The following is a 26,360-nucleotide window of genomic DNA, read 5'->3' as shown; positions in this document are numbered from 1 at the left end:
AAGAAAAGCTTTTGATGGGACTGTTCGTTCACTGCACAACCTTGTGAAACCTTGTGAAACTGGACCAAACCGTTGGTCCAGTTCCACCACCACCGGCCAACCTATCCAGGACCCACACCATCGGTCCTGTGGCTGCCAGAAATACCATCAGACTGGCAAGCCATGCCCAAGCATGGCACAATATAACATCAGATCGATGGGTCTTGCATATAGTGCAGACGGGATATGCATTGGAATTCGAGACCAAGCCTCCATTTTCAGGGCTGACATACACGCCAGCCACAGAGATACTTCAGCAGGAGGTCAAGGTGGTGTTGGAGAAACAAGCAATTACACCTGTGCAGTGGGCAAACAGACTGACAGCGTATTATTCCTGTTACTTCCAGATCCCGAAAAGAGATGGCGGGATCCGAGTTATAATGGACTTGAGGGGTCTCAACTGTTACATTCTGACCAAGAAATTAAGAATGATCACCTTGCAGTCTATTCTTCCCCTTTTGGTGCGCGGAACATGGGCAGTAACACTGGATTTGAAGGATGCCTACTTTCATCCAGGAGAACCACCGCAAATACCTCAGGTTTTCAGTGGGAAAGGTACATTGGTACTCACCGTGAAGGTGTCTTCTGGCTGGTGTAGAAGAGGTCACCCAAGCTTGGGATTACATCCCCCCCACATGCTCCAAAAGGCAGGAAGTAGTCATACTTGAAGATCCTTAACCCAGTGCATGTGGGCGGATCTCCTCAGTGCTTAAAACAGCTCAAGCTACGGAATGAAAACCACAGAACACAACAGAGAATATACAACAATATACAAACAATAATGCAGAGAAAGACAGAAAAACTGTCCCCCTACAACCAGATCATCAGCTCCAGCCTAACACAACCCGGGCGGGCCTTGGGTGACCTCTTCTACACCAGCCAGAAGACACCTTCACGGTGAGTACCAATGTACCTTTCTCGGCTGGTGTAGGAGGTCACCCAAGCTTGGGACATACCACAGCACCAACCACGGGAGGGAAAATACCCAAGCTGGAGCTACTGACCCGGAAGGACCTGTTGCAGGATCCTCCGACCAAATGCTGCTCTGGCAGCTTCATGTTCATCCAACTTGTAATGCCTTGAAAATGTAAAAGGTGACAACGAAGTAGCCGCCTTGCAAATCTCTTCATGGGACACCGGTGAAGATAACACAGTGGAAGTGGCTGCCGATGTAGTTGAGTGCGCCGTAATCTGACCAGGCACCGAAAGTTTCTGGGCTTCATACAACATCGTAATGCATGAATGAACCCATCGAGCAATAATGGCTGAAGAGACCTTGCATCCCATCTTAGAAGCCTTAAAGGCCACAAAAAGAGCATCTGACTTACGAAAAGCCTGCGTCCGGTTGCACTCCTTCTCTGCAGGGTGACGAGCATCCGGACAAAAAGAAGGTAATTAAACGACCACCTCACGATGAAACTGAGACTTTACCTTAGGGATAAACGAAGGATCCGGGATAAGTCTCACAGAGTCCTTAGAGAAATTACACAAATTACTCTGAACTGACAGAGCCTGCGATTCAGAAACCCTCCTGGCTGATGTTACAGCTACTAAAAAGGCCACCTTCCAGGACAGCATCTGCAATGATACAGATCAAAGTGGTTCAAATGGCGGAAACTGCAGACCCCACAACACAATATGCAAATCCCATGACGGAAAACGATGGCAGACCAGAGGAGACAACAAAGCTGCCCCCCTCAAGAACTTGCGTAGAAGAGGGTGCCACGCCTGAACAAACGCTGATGAAGAAACAACATCTGGATCAAGCACGCCGCCTGGTGTTTAAGCGTGTTGGGTTTCAGACCAAGCGCAAGGCCATCCTGAAGAAAACCTAGTAATCCCCTCGACCTGCACTTGTCCAGCTGCAGGGAGAGCTTTGCTGTCCAGCGCAGAAAACTACGCCAAGTCGATTGGTAAATCTTGTTGGCTGAACACTTTCTAGATGCAAGGATGATAAATCGGACCTTGACACAGCCGAACTGGATGGTCTGGCAAACTGAGTGGATGACCTACGGTCAAGTCGATGATCTCGGAAAACCAAGGCCCTCTGGGCCAAAAAGACGCAATCAATATCAGGGATGCCCGGAAACCCCGCAGCTTCCTGAGGCAACGGGAGAGCAGCGGCACTGGAGGAAATGCATTCAGCAGACACGAAGGCCATGGCACCGATAGCGTATCCGTCTCTTCTGCCCCCAACATCAGGAAACGTGAGTAAAACCTCTGAATCTTGGCATTCTGAGGATATGCAAACAAGTCTATCTGGGGACACCCCAGCTGCTCTGTCAGCCACCTAAATACTTGAGGGTGCAGGCCCCATTCTGCCGGCTGGATCTCCTGCCGTCTTAGCCAATCTGCCCGAACATTGGAAATTCTGTTTACATGATGGTCCAGAATGGATATTAAGTTGTTCTGTACACATTAAGATATACCTTCCCTTCACCAAGGGCGTGAAGGCTCTTAGGGCCAGAAAGACAGCCCACAGCTCGAGCCAGTTTATGCTATGGAGCAACTCTTCCACCAACCAAAGCCCCTGGGCAGCACTGTTCCAACAGTGAGCCCCCCAGCCCGATAGACTGGTGTCCGTCGTGACCATCACTCTCTCGGGTTCTATGAACAGCTTGCCCTTGTCTAGGTTCCCCGGGCCGTCCAACGAATCGACTCGCGAAGAGACACCTAGAGAGGAATGTTCTTGTCACGTTAGAGGGCAATCCTGTGCTGGTAAGGGAGGAAACCCCACTGTAACTGGCGTAGATGAAAACCTCGCCCAAGGCACCGAGTCCATAGCCGCCACCATGAGACCCAACAAACTTGCTAGATTGAGAAGGCTGGCCCACAGTCTCGAAGCAATCACACGAGCCAGTGACGTTAAGACCTCCATCCGATCCTGTGGCAGCAACAGTTTGCCTACTGAGGTGTCCATTACCATGCCCAAATGACGAAGGCTCTGTGTGGGCATCAGGTGACTCTTGCCCACATTTATCAGAAACCCATGCGCACGTAACACAGACATTGTTCTGGACAGAGCCGACTGAACTGCCCCTTCTTGAGCAAGTTGTCAAGGTAACAATACAGGTGGACCCCCTCAGTGCATAAAGTGGCCACTAGCAGACTAGAACCTTCATAAAAACTCGGGTGGCTGATGAGAGACCAAAAGGAAGGGCTCTGTACTGATAATGCCTCCCCATGTAGCAGAAGTGGAGTATATGTCGACTGCGTGGATGAATGGGGATGTGTAAATAGGCCTCCTGGAGATCTATTGAAGTCATGTAGTCCCCCATCTGCAATGCTTCTGAGATGGTACAAAGGGTTTCCATCCTGAACCTCATTTTTATCACAAAACGGTTGACTGGGCGTAGGTTGAGAACTGCCCTGGCCGATCCGTCCTTTTTTGGCACCGTAAAAATCACAGAATAGATGCCCTTGCCTCTCTGAAGAGGTGGGACGTCCTCTATGGCCCCTATAGCCACCAGATACTGAATGGCCATGGACAACCCCTTGTGCTTTTCCGGTTTCCCAGATCTAGGGGTAAGGAGGAATCTGTTTCCTGGGGGGCTGGCCAGCTCCACTTCGTACCCGTGTAGACTAATGGAAAGAACCCACCTGTCGATGGATTCTTTCCAAACAGGCCAAATGGCAGACCCCCAACTTTGCCTGAGTGGGAGTCAGGACTGCTGCTTGGGGGCCCCGCTGCTGGTTTCCGAGAGACTGATGGTTCTGCTGAGTGAACCCTTGCCTGCCTTGGCCTCTGGATCTGTTCCACTGCGATCGAAAAGGCCTAAAAGGCTCCCTCTGACAAACTGAGGTCTAAACGCCCTGAAGGTTTGCATCGGTCTATGATTAAAACTCTTGTCCTTCTTCCTAGGAGCTGATGGCAGAGCCCTGCGGTTATCCTTAGTTTCAATGAGGACCTCTTTCAGGGCCTCATTCCCAATTAGCTTTCCCCCCAGCATAGGGAACAGCGGCTAATTTAGCCCTAGACGTATTATCAACTTCCAAAATTTTAGCCATATGTTGCGTCTTGCCAGGACACCTGCACTGACCGCACGTGCCGAGAACTGAACACTGTCCAGAGTAGCATCCGCTGAAAAGGCAGCCGCCCTCTGCAGACGAAGTAGCTTACACCACATCTTAGATTGATTAGTGGGAGGGTCATTGGGTAACTCGCCAATCCACAAGACCGATGCTCTAGACACCAAGGACACAGTGGTGTCAGCTCTGATGGCCACTGCTCAAGCCTCGTGAGCCCTGCACAGTGCAGATTCTGCTTTTCTGTTTTCTGGCTCCTTAGAAGAGGAGTCCCCATCCTTGGGTACCACTGTGCTACTAAGTAGGGCCCCGAAGTGAGCAACCGTAAGTGGCACCTTCAGCAAGTCCAGAGTCTCCTCCTCAAAGTTGTACAATTTGCTAGCCAATGCCAACATACGCTTTGGGAGTCGCAATAGCTGCCCATTCCTCCTTGATGGTCTTAGTAAAGCCCTCAGGTATCACTGATTTAATCTGCGGTACCTTAGCCTTAGGCAGCACCAAGGAGCCCTTGGACACAGGAGAGATCTGTTCCTCTGTAACTGGCTACAGATCAAGCGCAGCAATAGCCTGGTTAATTAGTGACTGAAAATCCACCATAAGAGAGAGCCTCTGACTGTGTAAGTTTGCAGCAGAGTCCTCAATCATCTCCCCCTCTTCCGAGGAGGAGGGCCCCTTGTCTGGGTTGCCCAGCAATGTCTCTGACCCACTGACCCTGGGTCACAATAGATCTGGGGAGTCCTCTCCAGACTCATCTGAAGACCTCCCCCTATACAAGGGCACAGAGTCCTGGCGTATAGCCACCCTGGGCTGCTTAGCGGGCACCGTCTCCTCCTGAGAGTCTGAGGGCGACACATGGATCACAGCCTGCCTTGCAATGCCTTGCAGGCTTCCGCGCTTTAAGCGCCGCTGCCAGTGAGACCTGAACGGCCTCCTGAATCCAGCCCTTTGCAGTGGCAGCATGAGGGGGAACCCCCACATTCCCTGTAGGAGTAGGCCCTGAGGGAGGGGCCACATAGGGGGCATCTGCACTCACCTCCTCCCCCCTGAGCAAGTCCCGATCTTACCGGAGGGAGCTGTTCATGGCCTTCTGGGTGCTCCGACGCCCCATCCATGGGCTCAGCACCGCCTGCCTCATCATCCTGCACGTCTTCCCCGTCTGATTCCGACAGGCTCTGGGGCGGCCACTCCTGCTGACGTTCCTTTCAGCGTGGCCCCAATACTCGCTGAGGCAGTCCTCCTCCTGCACGCCCAACTGCTAGGGAAAGGAGTTGGGGCGGGGGGCGAGGCCAAACATCACAGGCTTACCTTGCTCGCGCTGCCAGGCGAAAGCTCTCTCACCAACGGGGCCTCCTTGTAGGGAAGCCTCCGATTCTGGTGCCACCACTTGTGTCCTGCTTTGGTGGATTGCTGGTGGCATGGATTGCGCCCAGTCTCCTCACCGGTATCTGGCCACCAACGGGGCCTCCTTGTCAGGAAGCCTCCAATTCTGGTGCCGCCACCTGCGTCCTGCTTCGGTGGATTGCTGGTGGCATGGATTGCGCCCAGTCTCCTCACCGGTATCTGGCCACCAACGGGGCCTCCTTGTCAGGAAGCCTCCGATTCTGGTGCCGCCACCTGCGTCCTGCTTCGGTGGATTGCTGGTGGCATGGATTGCGCCCAGTCTCCTCACCGGTATCTGGCAACAGAGAGGACCGCTGTGGCCTACAGGCGCCAGCAAGGTCATCTGATACATCTGCCATTTTCCTTACAGGATTTGCGCAGTCCCGAGTTTTTGGCGGGAACAGGCGCTGATGGGCGGATCTCTCCCTAATAGCCAGGAGTCCGAAGGTCTTTTTAGCGGACATCGGCCAAAAGGTCGGCAAGAGGTGAGGAGAGGTAACGAATAACAGAAAGGACAGTAGAAGAACAGATATGATTTTTTTTTTTTTAAATTTAAAATTATTATTATTTTTTTCTTCTTTAGTAACTAGAGAGAACTAATAGTAGTAGAATACCAGGTGAAGAATAGATTGGAAATAGTCAAAAACAATAGGAATATAAGCAGAAGAAAAGAAGAGGCCTAGTTAACTAGGCCAAAGCCAGCGAGCTGTAATGCGAGCCTTCTGGAGCAAAGGCAGGAAGTAGAACTGAGGAGATCCGCCCACATGCACTGGGTTAAGGATCTTCAAGTATGACTACTTCCTGCCTTTTGGAGCATGTGGGGGGGATGTAATCCCAAGCTTGGGTGACCTCCTACACCAGCCGAGAAGTCAGATATATCAGTACATGGTGCTCCTATTCAGACTGTCAACAGCACCCAGAGTATTTACAAAGGTGATGGCAGTTGTAGTAGCCTACCTGAGGACACAGGGGATGATGGTCTATCCGTATTTAGACGATTGACTCTTGGTCAATCACAGCAGGGAACTCTTGAAGCAACAAATACAACAAGTGGTGCACCTGTTGGAAGACCTCGGGATCAACATCAACTGGAAGAAATTGAATCTCGACACAATGACTCGGGTGAGCTTCATCGGAACAGTACTGGATTTGGAGAAAGAGAGAGCGTTCTTGCCATTGGAACGCATTGGCCAGATACAAGCGCTCATCCAGCAATTTATGGAAACACCACAGCAACCGCCTGTACGGGTTCAAAAGCTTCTGGGGCTAATGGCTTCATGTACCACAACTGTGCAGTATACACAATTACACATGCGCACACTGCAGCTGTGGTATCTCCGCAACTTCTGCCCCAATGTAGACAATTAAAACATGTGCTTGACAATGCCACCGGTGGTTCTGAAAAGTTTATGCTGGTGGATGGAGGAGCGCAATCTAGTTCAAGGCGTTCGAGCCATTGGTCACAGGGGAGACTGTGCAGCTGCAGCTAGACAATATGACGGTGATTGCCTACATCAATCACTAAGGAGGGACAGTCTCCTTGACATTGTGTCTGCTCGCCCAAAGGATTTGGGACTGGTGCATTCAACACTCAGTATACCCGGTGGCAATCCACATAAGGGGGTGGACAATTGCTTGGCCAACAGCCTCAGCAGGATCACCAACTATGGCCAAAGGCACGAGTGGGAGATAAAGGATGTATATCTCAGAGAGGTGTTCAAGGACTGGAGGGTCCTCTTGATAGACTTGTTTGCAATTCTTGCCAACAAAAAGTGTGTCAACTACTGCTCTCATGCGGGCATAGGCCGGGGCTCCCTAGGAGATGTGTTTCAACACACCTGGAATGTAGGTCTATTGTATCTCTTCCCACCGCTGCCTCTGTTAGGAAGGACGGTGGCGCGGGTGATGAGGGACAAGGTGAACTGCATTCTTCTGATCCCCTGGTGGCCACGCCAGCCATGTTTTGCCCCGCTTATGCAGTTGTCCGGGGGCAATTTCCGCAGATTCCCAAGCAGAGCGGACCTGCTGCAAAGAGACCAAGGAAGAGTATTGCACTCAGAGGTCCAGGCTTTGAAGGTGACTGCCTGGACAATCAGGTTCCAAAGGATATCCTACTAAATAGTAGGCATTAAACTACAAGGCGCAATTACGCGTCTAAATGGAAGTGCTATCGGACATATATGAGGGAAAAGGGGATCAAACCCTTCCACGCTACACCATGCGAGGTGTTGATGTACCTAACCTCGCTAAAGCTAAAGGGCCTGGCCAGTGTCTCTGTTAAACTGCATTTGGCTGCTATTTCATCAAGGCATAAAGGCTGGGATGGTTCGTCTGTGTTTTCCCACCCAGAGTGTAAGCGTTTCCTAAAAGGCCTCAACAACTTGTATCCACCTGTACGTCGCCCAATGGAGCAGTGGAGCTTGTCTTTGTTGTCAGCTCTTACAGAGCCTCCACTTGCGCCTTTGGCAACAATACCCATTAAGCTTTTGTCACTAAAAACAGCTTTCCTGGTAGCAATCGCGTCGGCAAAATGAGTAAGCGAACTGACAGCTCTACGTATGGATAAGCCTTACACACAGTTCTTTCCTCACAAGGTTGTTATGCGGCTTGATCCATGCTTCCATAAAAGGTGGTGACTGAATTTCATTTGAATCAGGAGATAATCCTGCCTACCTTCTTCTAGGACGCAGAGACAGATTTGGAAAGGGCATTCCACACACTAGATGTGCGATGGGTTCTTCTATATTATTTGGATCGGACCCATGATTTCCGAAAAAGTAGAAAGATTTTTATCTCATATAATAGACATTGTAAGGGCCGTCCGATATCTCGCCAGCGCCTAGCACATTGGCTAGTGGAACTAATCTTTCAAGCCTATAAATGTCAAAAGGTGACACTGCCCAAGACGGTGCGGGCCCACTCTACTAGAGCTTATGCGGCGTCAGCAGCCCATCTATCGGGCATCAAGATGTCGGATATCTGCCTCGCGGCCACGTGGTCTTCTCAACTGCCATTCATCAAACATTACGCTATAGATTTGAGGATGGTATGAGAGGCAAATTTTGGGAGAACTGTTCTGAAGAGGGTATTAGCATACGCTTTGGGTCATCTGCACCCACCTCCATAAGGGGAAAGCTTGCTAATCACCCATTCCTTATGGTTACAATGGATCACAATCCAGATAAACAGGTTGCTTACCCGTAACTTATGATCTGGATGTGATTCATTGTAGCCATAAGTCCCTCCTAAGCCATCCCCGCTGCAGATTCAGTTGGTGGAAAAAATCTAATTATCTTGTGGATCGTCCCTAGAGGCGGTCTGTGAGAAACTGGAAAGGAAGCGCCCCAACCGCCAATTCTAACGGACTCAGCACAGCATGTGCAGGCGGGTGGGGTGTTGAGAGGAGCTAATCAATCAGCCCGCAAGGTCCCTGCACAGGCGCAGAACCCATTCCTTATGGCTACAGTGCATCACATCCAGATCATAAGTTACAGGTAAGCAACCTGTTTGTTTTTTAGTTTTTATAATTCTCAACTTTTAGCTTTTAAAATAACTTTCAATTTGAAACTTAATTCTTATAGTGGATTTAGCCTGACTTCTAACTTGCTTACTTAATTGGTTAATTTTATTTTATATTGTATCTCTTTTATTGTTGTGAGCTGCCCCGAGCAGTAGTGTACTGGAGGAGTGGGGTATAAATATTTTAAATAAATAAATAAAATAAACTGGTGCTTATACCAATTGAGCAGGCCTGCTCAGCTTTGGCCCCCTAGCTGTTTTTGGACTATATCTCCCATAATCCCCAGCCACAGTGGCCAATAGCCAGAGATTATGGGAGTGGTAGTCCAGAAACAACTGGGGGCCCGAAGTTGAGCAGCGCTGTACTAGAACATCAGTGGTATAGCACATATTTCTTTTTTCATACAGATTACTATCTTCTCTGACTAGTAGTGACTCTCCAGGGTCTCATGTGGAGATCTTTCTGCTACTTGAGATCATTTTAACTGGAGATAGCAAGATACTAACCTGTGATTTTTCTGGATGCAAAACATGCTCTGCAACTGAACTTCGAAAGTAATCAAGTTGGGGAAGTTCATTACATATATTACCGTGACATGATTTTAATAAATAAAGGTAAAGGTGTGCCATTGAGTCGGTGTCGACTCCTGGTGACCACAGAGTCATGTGGTTTTCTTGGTAGAATACAGGAGGGGTTTACCATTGCCATCTCCCACGCAGTATGAGATGATGCCTTTCAGCACCTTCCTATATTGCTGCTGTCCGATATATGTGTTTCCTATAGTCTGGGAAACATACCAGCGGGGATTCAAACCGGCAACCTCTTGCTCCCTAGACAAGTAATTTCCCCACTGCGCCATTTAGGTGTCTCATGATTTTAATAGCTAATATTATATAGTTGAAAAATATCACAGGGCCTACAACTTCTGTCTGAATCACACCTTTTGTATGTTTGCTTCACATGCAAAAGGTCTCTGGTTTGAAACTGTACAGAAACAACCAAAGATGCTCTGGGAAAGGCCATCAGCCATTGAATATATGCTTTTCATGCAAAGAGTTCCAGGCTCGGTATCCAGTTAAAAAGATCTTGGGTAGCTGGGCTGGGAAGGGTCTCTGCCTGATGTCTTGGAGAGTTGCTGTCACGTTATCTAACACTGGGCCAAATGAACCAGTGGTCTGACTGGGTATAAGGCAACATCTTATGTTTGTTCAGGATGCAAGACTGTGTATGTTTGAATACAGCACAGTGAATATATATGCTTATACTAGTGTTTGCCAAAAGCCTATCATGTGGTATGTGTGGGGGAGAGATTGATAGTCATAGCTTTAAGCTAGCCATTGCCATATTTAGCAGATATTATGATGATTAAAGATAGAGGCTTAGTGTTATTTCTGTTCCTAGAAAAAACATCACCCTGAAATGTCAGATGTCAAAGGTCGAGGTTCGAACTTGAACAAAAGACTTAAAGAGGTTGCTGCAAAAGTTGAACAGAATGAAGGAAGAAAACAAATAAAGGTAGTATGCTGGTGCCACACGGGGGTTCTTGGGCCAAGCACTACCCCAGCAGGAAGCTGCATGGGGCTGTGGAGGTAAGGACCTCCTCTCCTCTTTCTTAAAGCTCTTGCTCTCAACCACGGCTCAAACCGCTGCTCAAACCGTGGTTCAAGCACATCCCTAGAGAGCTCTTTTAGGATGCCGATGGGATTGTACCGGGGAGAGATCAGGTGTGGGCCTGAGGCTTGTGTACCTCCACATACCATGGAGAGAAGTTGCCTTGTATACTGGGTTTATTTGCACACACTCTCCTTGAGCCTGTGAGACCTACTCATGTTGAGATAAATACAGCATTTTCTAGTTCATTTTGTACGTTCTCCCTCCAGTGAATGGAGTGGGGCAGCTGTAATTGCACAGCTATCAATTTATTGAAAATTTGGTCTTCACTATGATGGGTCCTTCTGAATGTGTGTGTGAATAGGGAAGACTGAAAACACGGGACTTTCATCTCAGTTTCTCTTAACCACTTAACTAGTTACAGAGCAACAATGAAGAAAGGGTACAGTCAAGGGTCAATAGAGGATATGGGTAGTGGAGGAACAGAAATTGTAAGAAGTGGCATGGAGAGGGAGAAGAAAGATAAATAGGAGCAAAAAGAACAGAGATATTTGAAAATCAATACAATATTTTATATTCAATACAAGAAGCTTTTTCATTCTACTTCACACGTCTGATGAGGAAGGGCCATCTGTTGCTTGCAAAAGTTAATGCAACAGTAAATGAGCTATATAGTCTCTAGATGCAATCCAAGGAAGTCAAATGTGCAAGCAGAGATGTTTTGAATGTTTTGCTGCAGGCGATTGTCTTGCAAAACAGGCAAGCTGGTTTTAAAATGGGTAAAGGACTTGCCCACTCAGCTCAGTCATGGGCTGAAAGTTCTTATTACAAAATGGTTCCAGTTGTGTTGTGCACCTCACCTCTGCCTGTGCATATAATTTTCAATTATTGTGGACTTCCATCTATTCATTAAAAAACATGCAACTCTGCACTATTACTAAAAGGTTGTGCCTATGGAGCACAACCTTTTTTGTATGTGTACAAAATTAATTTTGCATCTTGATATTAGTTTAATAATTAAAATGATTAGCTTTATATTGATTCCATTAAAGACTGTGTTAAAACTCACATCTAATACTGAAGTGCTTCTAGTTGTAAGCTTTCTCCAGTGCTCTCAGTATCTGCAGGTTGTTGACAGACTGTACCCAATTCACATGGTTACTTCTGCAGTATTGTACTACAGAGACTATCAGTCTGATTTTGGATGACTGTCACTGTTGTTTTTGAATTCAAATATGGATTCCAGCAGAACATAAAAGTGTATCGTATCTAAAAATTGTTGATGGAAAGGTTCTTTTTCCTTAGGTTACAACAGATCTTCCTATTCGGAAAGGTAAGCCGTACATTATCACTTGTAGCATTAGGCACGTTCTGTACATGCACCACTCAGGCTCACATAGAACTGTAGATCAAAGAGAGAGGTGCACTGCTGTGAGGCACTCGAAAGCATGTCCGTGCAACTGCGAAGGTGGGGCTGCTCCGTGCCTGCTACGCATTGTGTGATTGCAGTTGCATTGCTACTCCCATCATTCCCAACTGAAGTAGAGTTGCAGTTGCCATCATGCAGTGTTTAGTAGGTACAGAGCAGCTCTGCTTCTGCAGCAAGGTGAGCATGCTTTTGAGTGCCTTATGCAGCGTGCACATGTCTCTCTTTGGTCTACAGTCCTCTGCAGAGTACAGGAGAACCTCGTTACTTGCGGAACTGCTATTCGCTGTTCCATGTATCTACAAGGTGCCTAATAGACCCACTTTTCCAGTATGCGCGGATATGATAGGGTTAAAATCCACATATCTGTGGTTCCTAGAGGGCCAGAAGTGACCATAGAGGTCACTTCTGCCCACCATTTTAACTATAAGAGTCATTTTGTGGCTTTTTTCTTGAAAAAAACAGACTTTCCCCATGATTTTTTCATGCCCCCCCCGGGCGGTTTTGGCTGCCCCCCCCTTCTCTCCACCCTGGAACTTAACCCCACTTTCCCCATTTCCATAATGCCTTGTTACTCATGGTTCAGTTACTCATGGTAATAGGCAAGGAACGGAACCCCTGCAAATAATGAGGTTCTCCTGTATGTGAGATGTGAGAAAATATCTGAGTTTGGAATAGGTTTTTTCTTTCTCCTTCCCCTTCCAACACATTTACTTGGAAGGCAGTGCGATTGGTACTGATAGCACTTGCTTCTAAGTAAGTGTTCTTACTTAAAGTCAGAGCCTACGTAGTTACAGTTTTTGAAGAAAGTTCACATCAAGCCACCTTGGGATTTTCTTAATGAAAGGCGGGGTATAAATTTAACAATAAATAAAATAAATTAAAATAAATCAAGCCCCCTCTAGTTACTGAAGTCCTGAGAACTCTTATTAATTGGAATTTAAAATGGTATGATGCACATAACATAGTGCCACAAGGGTAACCAGATATTTAAAGTGTGTTTGTGGGGGGGAGATGTTTTATGAACATGGATGAAGTGTAGTGCTGTACTATCAAAAAATAATTTTGAATGTAAGCAAAAAACTGTACTACAGGTTATACATGCATGTTTTTTTCTCCATTTTACAGAAGACAAATTTTCAGTACAGCTCCCAGATTCTCTAGTCACTTGGTTTTCTGAAGGTGAGCTATTAGGCCATGTCCTTGAAAAACTTGGGCTTATTTAAACTGCTATATTGGTGTTTATAAACATCATACTAAATCAGTTCCATAATATCATCTACATGATTAGGAGAATACTATTCCATATAAACTAGTAAATGTAAAGTTTTGTATCCAGAAGCACTCTCTAAATATGTCCAGTCCTCTTTTTCACATACTCTTCCTACACCATTACCACCCTGCCCCACTGCATTTACTCTGAATTATTTATAACCAATAGACTAATGGTGGGCAGCTACAGTTAAAGGAGCAAAGAGTAGTTAACTTCTAGATCACAGGAGACAAGAAGCGATCAGGATATATGGTGTAGCTTGCCAGCAAGAAGTGGATCAATGTTTGATTTGCAGTTGATAGTTGGAAAGGCAGCAGCTGGTACTGGATATATTGAAGTGACCATTGTATGATTGTAGTGGCTTCCAGAGCGATTATTCTTTCTAATTTGACTGTGACTGCATAAGTCATAAGCTTGGTCTGCAGGTTTTTACACAAACAGGGATTGCTGTTTACAATACGTATATATTGATGTCTCAAATAGTTATTAAAAAGCAACAGAATAGTACTTAAAGACTAACATATTTATTGCGGCATAAGTGTTGTTGGGCTAGAGGGCATTTCATTAGATACAGGAAATACAGATTGATGTGCGTGTATCTGAAAAGCTGATAGTGAGTGATGAGGATACTGCTGCATCCCAAAATGATGATTATTCAGAACATTAATATATCATATCCAATAAAACTGTTCTCAAAGTTAATAGAAAAAAATGATGAGATTAAAAGTTGAACAACCATGTTTAGAAAGAAGAGATGTCATACTTAAGTTACTATTGGTACTCTTGATATATTTGGCATAAACTTTGAGCGCCTTGGAGGGGAGGTACCCTGCCATCAGTGGTTTGCACAGTATGTTCTTTTTATTGCTTTATGCCAATACTGTGCTTTAAGACAAAACCAATGCAATACTACTCAAATGAAAAGTTGTGAAATAAGCTTCATTTATTTGTAGATGATGTAGGTGGAGAAAAGAAGAAAGAAAACCCTAAACCAGAGGAAAAGGAAAATGCTAAGAAGGCTGAAGCCAGCAAAGATGAAGTGAAAGCTCAGTAGGTTTTTAGATAGTTAATGGTTTATTTGAAAATATCCTTAGAACATTGACAAAAGAAACATGTTTAAATGGAATGTGTCTGTATAAATATCTTTCTCCCTATATATACACAAGATTTCTTTGACTTTTGAAGTATGAATGGTTTCTTTTTTAAGGATGCATGGATGGTTGAAAGGAGATGCATGAACTTTGCCCTGATACTTCCAAGCCCAGTTTTTGTGTGTGTGCTTTTATCAGTTGAGGAGACAGAATGTATATCCATTTACCTCTTTTAATCAAAGCAGTGCAGTCAACTATGTGAGCTGTTGTCTCTCCTCTCCTGTAGCTTGGAGGGTACTTGAAGCCAGTTTGGTAACCTCGGCTTTCATGATCTTTTGAATTCTTTGGGGCTTTTCCTTAGATTTCCAAAAATTTGCATTTTAATTGTGTGCCAATGTCTAAAATTGTATTCTTGTATGGATATCTCAACTTGAAATCCCCTGTCCTTAACAGCTGCTACAGAAATATTCTGCATAATTTGAGATGTGGATCAGGCAGAGTGGAGGATATCCTTTCCTTTATTTCATTGCTTTATTTAGAAGAAAGCCAGAACTAGCTCTTGCCATTTTAACTTTCAGTCAAATCAGCAAAAATATTGTGGTAAAAAAGGTCAGTTACAGAGGAAGTCGCCTCAGTAACAGCAGAAAGTTCAAGACAAAACTTGTGGGATATTTTGATTGCTTTATTTGTATCTGCATATTTTTATCTGACTTGTAAACAGATCTGCAATTACCTAGGTGCATTTATGGCTTGTTTTGATTGTCTTTTTGTATGATGACATTTGATAAAGATGGGAAATACTTCAACAATTGGAAGTATCAACTAATTTTTATTATTGCTAACTTGTCATGATGAAAATTCTCAGAGGAAATAGCTGAAGCCCAAAATATTGTCCATAACACATTTAGAGTCCAACTCTGTCTCTTCCTGAGCTTTTTGAATTTCCTGTACAAATATTTGTATGCTGCTTTTCGGCAAAAGTTTCCAAAGCGGTTTACATAGAGAAAACAATAATAAATCAATAAGATAGATCCCTGTCCCCAAAGGGCTCACAATCTAAAAAGAAACATAAGGTAGACACCAACAGTAGCCACTGGAGGGATGCTGTGCTGTGGATGGATAGGGCCAGTTGCTCTCACTCTTCTAAATATAGGACAGTCGCCACTTTAAAAGGCGCCTCTTTGCTCAGTTAGAAGTCTGGATATATCCTGAGAGATGGATGTTATTATTAAAAGAAATATTAATTACTGACTGCGCAACATGAATGCTTCTTTAGCTTTCCGTAGACTTTAAGAAGTTTTGCAGTCTTGGTCCAATAGTTGCGTCAAAATATTGGAACTAGCTAGGAGCATGCAAGACCGAAAGGTAGCTGCTGCTATTATTATTATTATTATTATTATTATTATTATTATTATTATTATTATTACATTTATATCCCGCTCTTCCTCCAAGGAGCCCAGAGCGCTGTACTACATACTTGAGTTTCTCTTTCACAACAACCCTGTGAAGTAGGTTAGGCTGAGAGAGAAGTGACTGGCCCAGAGTCACCCAGCTTGTATCATGGCTGAATGGGGATTTGAACTCGGGTCTCCCCAGTCCTAGTCCAGCACTCTAACCACTACACCACACTGGCTCACCTGCTATGTAGCAGACTACACCTGCTATGTAGCAGACTTGTCTTCACAGACTGGCAGCGGCTTCTCCAAGGTTGCAGGCAGGAATCTCTCTCAGCCCTATCTTGGGAGAAGCCAGGGAGGGAACTTGAAACCTTCTGCTCTTCCCAGAGCAGCTCCATCCCCTGAGGGGAATATCTTGCAGTGCTCACACATCAAGTCTCCCATTCATATGCAACCAGGGCAGACCCTGCTTAGCTGTGGGGACAAGTCATGCTTGTAGCTATGTAGGTCCTCCACCTGCAGGGGTGGAGGACCTATTAAGATGGTCCGCCCAAGACGGCTGTTGGATCCAGTAGGATTCCAAAAAGCCTTGGAGGGTTTTGATGCTGGTCCTACCAGTGATTCTGTCAATGCCCTGGTGGGAACCTGGAATAGGGAACTCACCAGGGCAGTAGACACGATCACTCCTAAACATCCCTTCCGATCTGCTTTAAAAGTGACCCCTTGGTATAGAGGAGTTACAGGGTCTGAAGCAGCAAGGTAGGTGGCTGGAGCGCAAGTGGAGGAGAACTCGGCTTGAATGTGACAGGACACAGCATAGAGCCCACTTGAAGGTTTATGCAGAGGCTGTGCGTGCAGCAAAAAACCAATTCTGGTCTGTACGCATTGCTTCTGCGGGTACACTACCCAGCACCCTCTGGATGGGACGGTTTATAAATGAAATAAATAAATAAATAAAAATATGTAGGATAGCCAGTGTAGGAGAGCAGTTAGTGTTGGACTGGGATTGAAGCACACCCAGATCAAAATCTCCACTCAACCAGAAAGCTCACAGAGTGACCATGGGTCAGTCAGTCGCTTGGTCTGACCTACTACATAGGATTGTTGTGAGGCTAAAATGGCAATGCGGGAGAATAACATATATGACCTGGGTTCCTTGAAGGAAGGGTGGGATAAAACTAAGAATCTCTTAGGAGAACATAGTATTTTGTTCTGAGATTGTTGCTGCTGATTGTAATATTTAATACCATCATTATAGATGGTACTTTATGATCCCTACCGAAGTAATTTTCAATGTAGATTGCAGGAGTGGGAGAAAGGGTAATGAAGGATAAATCTGAGTGAATACAGCTAGATCAAGTCTGGCACAAGTTGTGGTCAAACCAAATATAGTCTACCAGCCATGCTTGGTGATTCTCCAAAGGCTAAGTAAGCCTCCTGCTTTGCCACCAGTCTAGGACTTGAAGAAACAGGACAAGGGTTGTCAGGCACCTGGCAGGCTGGTGGCTGTACATAGTTGGTGGAATGTGTTTGACCTGGTGTTTTGCAAATTGTATCGGCTTGAATTACACGGACCTAGGCTTCATTTTTGATGAGGATTTGGAGATAGGGTATGGGGAGCTGCTTTTAAGGAGAGATTTGAGGGAAGTGGCTGCCAAATTTTAGCAGAGAATTCCAACAAGGAACAATGGTCTCGCTCATTCAAATGAGCAAGAAACTAAAACCTTGTTGTTTTAGATTTAATTTGTAGTTTGTGTAGCTTCTACAATTTTCTCCCCCCCCACCAAGTTGGATGCTAATTAATAGATATTTTTGCTTTATATTTTATAAGGTGTGGTGAGAAAAATGAAGAGCAGCAGGACAAGGTAGCTGTTTAATGTATTGGAATTTATGGGGAAAGGCTTGTTTCTTTAAAAATGTTTATTTTATAATGGTGGTTGCCTGTAGATGTACACTATTTGTTGTGTATTCTCTATATAAAATAAAATAAAATATTCATTACCATCATTCTTAAAATAAAATTCATCATATTTCAGTGATTCCTGAAATGCTATGTAGGTAATAGCTGATAACTTGTCTCATTAATTTCAGTGGGATTACTCATGGGTAATTAGGCTGGATGTTAACTACTCAAAATTATCTTTTTGCAGAGCACAAAGTAGATTTCAAAAGAGATCTATTTATGTTTTCTAGGACACAGAACAACAAGAAAATATAGCATTTGAAGAAAGTTACTCAGATTCTGAAGAATTCCCTAGTAATGAAGAGTTTCTAAAATACTTGGTATGTTGTCAAATTGTGGTGTGAATCAAAATCAACTGGAAACATTTAATCTTTCCTATCGTTCATATATTTGTATTGACATGAAAATCTGAATCTAGTTGGTACATTGCCAAACAGAAGGCAGCAGATTTGGATTCTGATACTGCAAAGATCCATTTTAATGACAGGCATATATTTGAGGAAACTCAGCTAATTCACAGTTTATACTTTTTATTTTCCTGTCTGTCTGTCTGACACACGCACACACACAGGCACATGCGCGCGCGCAGACAGAGTTTTGTTTTACTGCACTTGTTTCATATCAGAGGTAGCCACTGGTGTACAAGCGGGTAGACTCAAAACATGGATGTTCATCATATGGTGAATGTTTGTAGATGTTACTGCATTGAGGTGGGCGTTTGCCACAAGTAAGTAATTTTAGTAGGCTTCAGTTCTATTAATATTCCCTGTGGCTCAACCTTGCTGTGCGGGTGTGTGTGTGTGTGTGTGTGTGTGTGTGTGTGTGCACGCGAGCTACCCTTCATTTAAGCATCAGTGGCAAGAGATATTTCTGGCCAGTTTTACTTTCAGTACTGTAGGTTCTAAGCGAGTTTACAATCTAAATTTCAGATGGGGAATCTATGCTTATATGATGAATGTATCCCTAATTCTCTGCTAGTTAACAGAGCAAACTGATTCTTTTGTTCTTGTTATGGGCAAAGAAACTGTCACAGTTTGGTCAGGCTGCCAGTGGCTTTTAAAAGGAAACATTTAACTTGGCATACTCAAATCAAATCATTTTATTATGGTCAGTGACCAGCTTAATGCAGAATACCATATTAACTTGCCATATTTGCATCAAAACCACTTTAGACATTGATTTTAATGACAATAACTTCATTCAAATGCCTTGTATAATTTATATGCTTGTGAAATTTTTAGTTTGAGTCTTGTATGTTAGAGGGGAAAATTGACAGCTTGGCTTGTAGTTAATAAAGTATGTGCTCTAATAATGAATTATGGTCTCTCCCTGTTTAGTTCTTGTTTTGCAGACTATGATTATTTACATTTAATTGTAAGTTCCATTGATTTCAGTGGTACTTCTGTCCAGTCAGATATGTTTAGAATTAGGATGAAATGTTTAGAATCTGAAATCTGGGCACTTCTAAAGGAGAGGGAAGGACCATATTAATGAGTATGTGTACTACCCAAAAGTTGGATTTTTCTTTTGTCTTTTACTAAAATCTTATTTTGTTTCTTTTCCCAGCAAAACTTTGAAATTGTGGATGAAGATGATGCTTCATTTATACTGAAAGTTTACCAGAAACTTACGAATTCATTGGTGATGTATCGTCACAAGATTTCAGAAAAAAATGTAATTTTCTCTTAATATCTACTGTTTATGCTTTGGGTAGTTTCCAGCAGTGTGTACTCTGATTTGTTTCATCTGTGCACAGAATGAATTTTGTTTTGGGCAGCAGTATCAAGGCAGTGTGCGCGCATGTTCATTCAGAGTGGGGCCTTCTTGATTCAACCTGAGCGGGATCCAAAATTAACTAAGCGGACATCAAAAACGTGTGTGTGCATATGCATGCACACACCTTAGATGGAACACTGGTCTCCAGCAATGTGTCCTGGAGTATAAAATGTAAATTCCCCCCTTTTGATAGGATTCTGCATTTGAGCCATGGCCCTTGTAATATTATTGATTATTGTATGCGCTGACTTGGGAAGAGAGCACATTCCCCCGTGAAGATATGTGTGAGCTTCAGATTAGGGATGAGCCCGAATCGTTTTGGCACCTCTTACCTGCTCCTCCATCAAGCCTCCACCACCCCATCGCAGCACTCTTCTCAGCAAAGCTGCTCTGTGAAAGCGGCAGACTGTGCTGCTGGCTCCTGTAAAGCGCCACATTGCTGGGATGCTGCCCCTGTTCTGGGAGCAGCATCCCGTTGCCACGGTGCTTAGTAGCCAGTGGCACAGGCTGCCACTTTCACAGAGCAGGTTTGCTGAGAAGAGCTCCAAGATGGTGCGGTGTGAGGCAGCATAGGCTTGAGGGAGGGGCAGGTAAGACCTGCCTGCCTCCTTTTGAAGGCACTCTTCCCCACCCCCTGGGATGTCGCCGAAGTATTTCGAGCACATCCCTACTTCATATGGGGAGATGGGCTATGCATCTGGCTGTAGGGGAAGGTTGTATGAAGTGTACTTCTGAGATTACAGCAGAAGCCTGGAACACACAAGCACAAGCTACTTTTGTTTGCTCTCCCACTCCCTTTCTCTACTTGTTTATGTTTGAAAGCACCTGAGAAATGCCAGTGTTTAAAGGAGTCTGATATAATTCTGCAAAGATATGAATTCAGAGTTCAAAACTGGGTAATGTGGTTTGCTTTTGGACTGGAGGCTCGTGTTTTGGCACTGTGTGGAAACTTTATTCCCTCTTTAAGCAAAACATAATAGAGGACAATACATTAGATTTAAGAGGTATCAGAATCAACTTTCTTTGTTCTTGAATATGGAATGGGTTTTGTTGGAGGAGAGACATTCATTTCTGCTTATCAATTCTAGATACATTATCACATTTGAAATGTACTACTTGTATTTTATTTACTTGCTTAAAGAAGTCACACAAATTATATCCAATTGCTTTTAGAATTATTCTGAGCCAAACCCCAATGAGGGCATTGATGACCACTTGGAACAGTCAGAGATGACTTCTGTGGAAGGTGATATACTTTACACTGGTAAGGGAGATTGTGTCAGAGGACTTAAGAGGAGAAATAACTATTGGGGATTAAGCATACTGTAACTTGGGCTATGGAAGAGAATCTTCACACGGTGCTATCAATATTCTGATGGCATCCAAACCTATTTCTCCATGACATAATCAGGAAATGACATGGCTCCGCTAAATGCCTGCCTTCAGGCAGTAATGGGATGGATGAGGGATAATAAATTGAGGCTGAATCCAAACAAGACGGATATATTAATGGTGAGGGGTCATAATTCAAGGAATGTAATATAACTGGACAGGGTTGCACTCACTCTAAAGTAACAGATACATAGCTTAGGAGTGCCTCTGGACCCAGGCCTCACCCTGGTGTCTCAAGTGGAGGCTATGGCAAGGAGCACTTTCTATCAACTTGGTTGATAAGACAGCTGCATCCATTTCTTGAAGAGAAAGATCTCAAAACTGAGGTACACTCACTGGTAACTTCTCGGCTTGACTACTGCAGTGCACTGTATATGGGGCTGGCTGCCTTGGTAAGTCGTTTGGAAATTTCAGTTAGTTCAAAATGCAGCAGCCAGATTAGTCTCTGTGGTTTCTTGGAGACTATATTATGCCTGTTTTAAAACAGCTGCACTGGTTGTCAGTATGTTTCCAGGCAAAATACAAAGTGCTGGGTCTTTAAAATAACGTTAAAAACCCTAAATGGCTTAAGACCAGGTTACCTGGGAGAGTTCAGTATGATCCCCATAGCACTTTAAGGTCATCAGGAGAGTTCTGGTTGCTCACTTGGCAGCGGCTCGGGATCGGGCCTTCTCTGTAGCTGCTCCTGGGCTCTGGAATGTGCTCCCTATGGTTATTAGAGGCTTAAGAGTTTTAGCAGCCTTTTTAAAAGAGCCCAAAAATATTTTTTAGCCTGGCCTTTATTGAGTACTGAAATGATTTTAAACTGGTTTTAATTTTGATTTAATTAGTTAGCCACCCAGAGCCATCTGGGTGAGGTGGTATAAAAGTCTAACAAAATAAAGTGTAAATGAAGCTTCCAAAGTATAACATTGAGAGAGGTTGCGGTAGAGAGCAAAGCTGTTGCTGACACAGTCTAAACGCATTTATCAAATGATAAATGCAGAGAATTGATGAGAGAGAGTTTGGAGGTGATACGTTAGCAGCTCTAAAGCAGCAGCAGAGTTCTGGGTTCTTCGCAGCATTGAGGGAGGGCCACCAGAGGAAACAATAGAAAAGCATCATGTCAAGGAGACTTGCAGTTCACAACAACTTTTGTTTCATTGCCTGTGAAATATGGCCTTGAGAGTAGCAGTTTTAAAGTGCAAGCTTTAGGATGAGGTTGTGACTAATAACCAGTTGCCTTGGGCTTGTCTGTCGGTGACTAAGAGTTGGGCCTTCTCTGTAGTTGCCCGAGCTTTGGAATTCATTCTCTGCTGAGATAGAAGGTTCAACATCTTTTGCGGCCTTATAAACATACCATTTTTAGCAGACTTTTAGATGAAGTTTTTTATTGATTATATTCTGCCATGAGATTCACTGAGTGGTAGTATACAAATGTGATAAATAATACACAATCCCTCTCTGGTATTGGTAATAAACAGTGATCCAGTCTTTCCTTGCCTTCAGGGTAGCAGCTTTGATGTATAAAAGTCAGGTATTTAATTTCTAGTTAATATATATATGTAATTGGACAAAAGGGAGGAGATACCAGTATGATAAGACCAATTTTTAAGGTTCTAGGTCAAAACAAGGACATTAAATTTACTGGACAGCTAGAGGGCCCAATATAAAATTTTGAAGAACAGATTTCTGCACAAATGGAATGTTTCAAGCACTGATTAAGGGTAGTTCTCTTCCTCCCCTGAGATTAGTCATCTAAATGATCAACCCAATTGTGTGAACTTTAAAGCTGTATTTGTCCAGCAGAATATTATGCTGTGCTTAGCAGTCTAAAAACATTTATATATACCAATTTACTTGCTTTGAATTAGTAAATCATTAATAAGGGGACACAAACATTGATCCCCCCTTATGTGGATAAAGAACACTTCCATTAATATCTAGTGTATCTGAAATATGATTCAGCTGAAACATGATTCTTTTAAAGTATCCTTTTCTTTGTACCTTTAAAAAAAGAGTTACCAGGTTGTCTGTGTGTCTCTTTCTCTCTCTCTCCCGCTGGTTTTTCAGGCATGCAGCCTGCTGTTCAACAGTTCTGTGAAGATAAGCAAACTCAGTTGAATATCAAGAAGTCATTTAAGAGAAAAGCATCACAGTTGAATACAAATCCTTCAGAAGCTGCTAAAAATCGCAAAGTTGGGACTTTTATGTCCACATTTAAAGAAGTACCGATTGAAGAGACCTCTTCTGATGATGAAATGCAAGATCCTCCTGCCGCCGCCGCTTCTGCAGCAATGCAAGATCCTCCTGTTGCCGCCGCCGCTTCTGCAGTAATGCAAGGTCCTCCTGCCGCCGCCGCGTCCGCAGCAATGCAAGATCCTCCTGCTGCCGCTGCCGCGTCCGCAGCAATGCAAGATCCTCCTGCTGCCGCTGCCGCGTCCGCAGCAATGCAAGGTCCTCCTGCTGCCGCTGCCGCGTCCGCAGCAATGCAAGGTCCTCCTGCCGCCGCCGCTTCTGCAGCAATGCAAGATCCTCCTGCCGCCGCCGCTTCTGCAGCAATGCAAGATCCTCCTGCCGCCGCCGCTTCTGCAGCAATGCAAGATCCTCCTGCCGCTGCCGCTTCTGCAGCAGTGCAAGATCCTCCTGCCGCTGCCGCTTCTGCAGCAGTGCAAGATCCTCCTCCTGCCGCTGCCACTTCTGCTGCTATTCAAGATCCTCCTGCTGCTGCTGCAAAGCAACGTCCTCCTCTTGCTGCTGCTGCTGCTGCAAAGCAACGTCCTTCTCTTGCTGCTGCTGCTGCTGCAAAGCAACGTCCTCCTCTTGCTGCTGCTGCTGCTGCAAAGCAACGTCCTCCTCTTGCTGCTGCTGCTGCACAGCAACATCCTCCTCTTGCTGCTGCTGCTGCTGCTGCACAGCAACGTCCTCCTCTTGCTGCTGCTGCTGCTGCTGCACAGCAACGTCCTCCTCTTGCTGCTGCTGCTGCTGCTGCAAAGCAACGTCCTCCTCTTGCTGCTGCTGCTGCTGCAAAGCAACATCCTTCTGTTGTTGCTGCTGCTGCTGCTGCAAAGCAACGTCCTCCTCCTGCCGCTGCAGTGCAAGATCCTCCTGCCGCTGCTGCTTCTGCTGCAATGCAAGATCCTCCTGCTTCTGCAATGCAAGATCCCACCTCTTCTGAGGAATGCTTACTGAAACCTACCTTAGCCAACACCTCTTCATCTCAAAATCCATCAGACACATCTAGGACCTCTCTTCCTGGGCCATCAGCTTCTGAAGGTCATGTCATTGCAAAATTTTTCAACAGTATAAGAAATATGGATGTCGATGAAGTTGCTGATACTTTACACAAAATAGCTGCATCCAACCCAGCATTCAGTGGTAATCTGCTTTCCTGCACTTTGTTGTTGTTTTTTGTCTTATCTGTTCCCCATCCACTTTGTAAGTGCAACTAAAAAAGTTGAGATCCAGTTTGCAGCTTTAAAAAAAAAAAGCTTCGATCAGATTGGCTGATCCATCAAATCTGTATTAAACTTCTAGTGCTGAGAGCTGGTATAGACATAATCAAGCCCACCACTTGGAAGGAGAAATGGGCTATGGAACTGTGTGCTTCCTCCTTGCCTCTTAAGTGCTCCTGCCACATAAACTATGATAGAGGGTTATGTTGGCTTGGCAGAGGCACCACTATTAAGTATGGTTAATGTTCACCAGAGATTTGGAATGGTCTTCAAATCCTGTTTATTTAACAGTGGTGGCAGCAGTGGTGCCAGAAGAAGGGTGGAAGGATTTGGCACATGAGGGGTCAGTGGATAGAGTTATGGCTACATCTTTGCAGGCCCTTAGCTGTAATCTGATTTGACATTACAGATGGACCTATTTATCCGCAGATTCACGTATCCGCGGTCGGGAAAAAGATACCTGACCTCGGCATACACGAAAAAAAGAGAAAACATGCTGACCTCCTGTAGCCATGGGTCAGAGGTGGCTGGAAATGACCGCAGAGGTAATTTCTGGCCACCATTTTCTTTGACAGAGCCACAGAATGGCTCCCTTCTTTGTTAAAAAAAAAGGGGGGGGGGAGATGCAGATTTTCGGCCAATTTGGGGGCACAGCATGATTCAGGGGGAGCAGCAGAGCACATTAAGAAACTCGCCCCGCAAAATGAGGCCGATTTTTGGCTGACCAGGAACCTAACCCCCACAATCCTATAGGATCCCATTATTTGATATTTGCGGTTTCCATATCTGCAGCTAAACCCCCAAATGGAACCCTCATGAATATCAAGGATCTCCTGTATATCCAAAATGCCAACTTTTACAATGGAGTTTGCCATGTGCACTTCTAACCTTCCGGGTAGAGAAAACTCTGTAAATGTATTTGCAATTATTGGGTGAGGGTATTCAGTAGCTTTTGACAATAGGACAACTTGGCAGAACTATGAAACATGATCTGCCTTATAGCCCATACAGACTGCTCCTTCCATGGCAAGTTCCAGCACCGTATTTGAACATCTTAGCTGCCAAAACTTAATTGCAGTGTTGACATTTACAGTTTGTTTGAACATGTATTTTTTATTAGATTGAATAAAAGATAACTCAGTTTTCTTTTTTCTTAAATCAAGGAATGGACGTTCAAAATGTGATACAGATCCTAACTGAAAGTGGGACCCTGAAACCAAAGAATACTACTAGTGCAAGTTGAAGGAATAACAATTTGTGTGAATGTTATTTTTCTTTTGTATAGACTGTGGAGTTATATCATGCAGTTTGTCTGTGCAATTTGGTTTTTTCCTTCTGAAAAGCAATTTCTCATTTAAAAAAATGAAAATATGTGCTCATGTTTTTCTTTTCTAAATGATACGTATCACTCTTAACTCTGACTTACAGTGTGATACTGTAGATCAGTTAACTAATTTAGCAGCATCCATCTTTATCTGTTTCCTGTTGTGTTCTCCTGTTTGTACATTTATCTTGGTTTTGATGGTTTACTTTTGTATAATGGATTTTTACAAACTGTTAGCCACCTTGTAGATATTCCTAACTCCAAAAATGGAATTCACATGTTTTAACAAACAAATAAAATGAATCTCTGCAAGACAGTATCCCATACTCATCCTGTAGGGTTATACCAGCTCACTATCAAACTCCAAAAAAATAAAATTTTCAAGAAGTACATTACATCCACTACAGAAGTCATAGCACTGTGTAATTCTACCAGCATTCAGTTTCAACTGCCTGTTGACAAATGACTGTTGAAGGAAAGCACCAGTTGCCATGTAGCAACATTGCATTGCTGATAACACTTAACCCATTCTCTCCCTCTCACATTCATGTTGAGCAAGGGCTACAGAGTTGAGCAATAGCAGCCTGGACTTTAGCTCTTTCACAGTAGAGCTAGTGGTGTGCACGGAACTGCAGAGGTGCTGTTTGACGCTGGGGTGTGTGTCTCCCTTTAAGGGTGGGGGAGGATGCACTTACCCTGCCCACCACT

The 26,360-nt window shown here is 44.4% G+C and overlaps 1 protein-coding gene across 9 annotated transcripts in view; it reads left to right on the top strand.

Moving 5' to 3' along the window:
• Positions 1–25,964, top strand: part of LOC128329291 (uncharacterized) — a 49,968-nt gene extending 24,004 nt beyond the window's left edge. For 6 of the 9 annotated variants that reach the window (XM_053260186.1, XM_053260189.1, XM_053260191.1 and 3 more), the window contains 11 exons: positions 10,367–10,480; positions 11,882–11,909; positions 13,131–13,184; positions 14,229–14,325; positions 17,595–17,628; positions 17,957–18,046; positions 19,293–19,400; positions 20,676–20,766; positions 22,947–24,251; positions 24,738–24,873; positions 25,492–25,964. In XM_053260186.1, the coding sequence (XP_053116161.1) occupies positions 10,367–10,480; positions 11,882–11,909; positions 13,131–13,184; positions 14,229–14,325; positions 17,595–17,628; positions 17,957–18,046; positions 19,293–19,400; positions 20,676–20,766; positions 22,947–24,251; positions 24,738–24,838 (2,022 nt within the window). In that variant the 3' untranslated portion in view covers positions 24,839–24,873; positions 25,492–25,964. The remainder of the gene's footprint in view (positions 1–10,366; positions 10,481–11,881; positions 11,910–13,130; positions 13,185–14,228; positions 14,326–17,594; positions 17,629–17,956; positions 18,047–19,292; positions 19,401–20,675; positions 20,767–22,946; positions 24,252–24,737; positions 24,874–25,491) is intronic. The other 3 variants (XM_053260194.1, XR_008309608.1, XM_053260187.1) reach the window with 3 other exon arrangements.
• Positions 25,965–26,360: the final 396 nt, after the last annotated feature.

Source organism: Hemicordylus capensis, chromosome 6, assembly GCF_027244095.1.
Source record: "Hemicordylus capensis ecotype Gifberg chromosome 6, rHemCap1.1.pri, whole genome shotgun sequence".
NCBI classification, from domain to species: Eukaryota; Metazoa; Chordata; class Lepidosauria; order Squamata; family Cordylidae; genus Hemicordylus; species Hemicordylus capensis.
The sequence above is the reverse complement of the archived record's forward strand: the minus strand, read 5'-3'. Positions and strand labels throughout refer to the sequence as shown.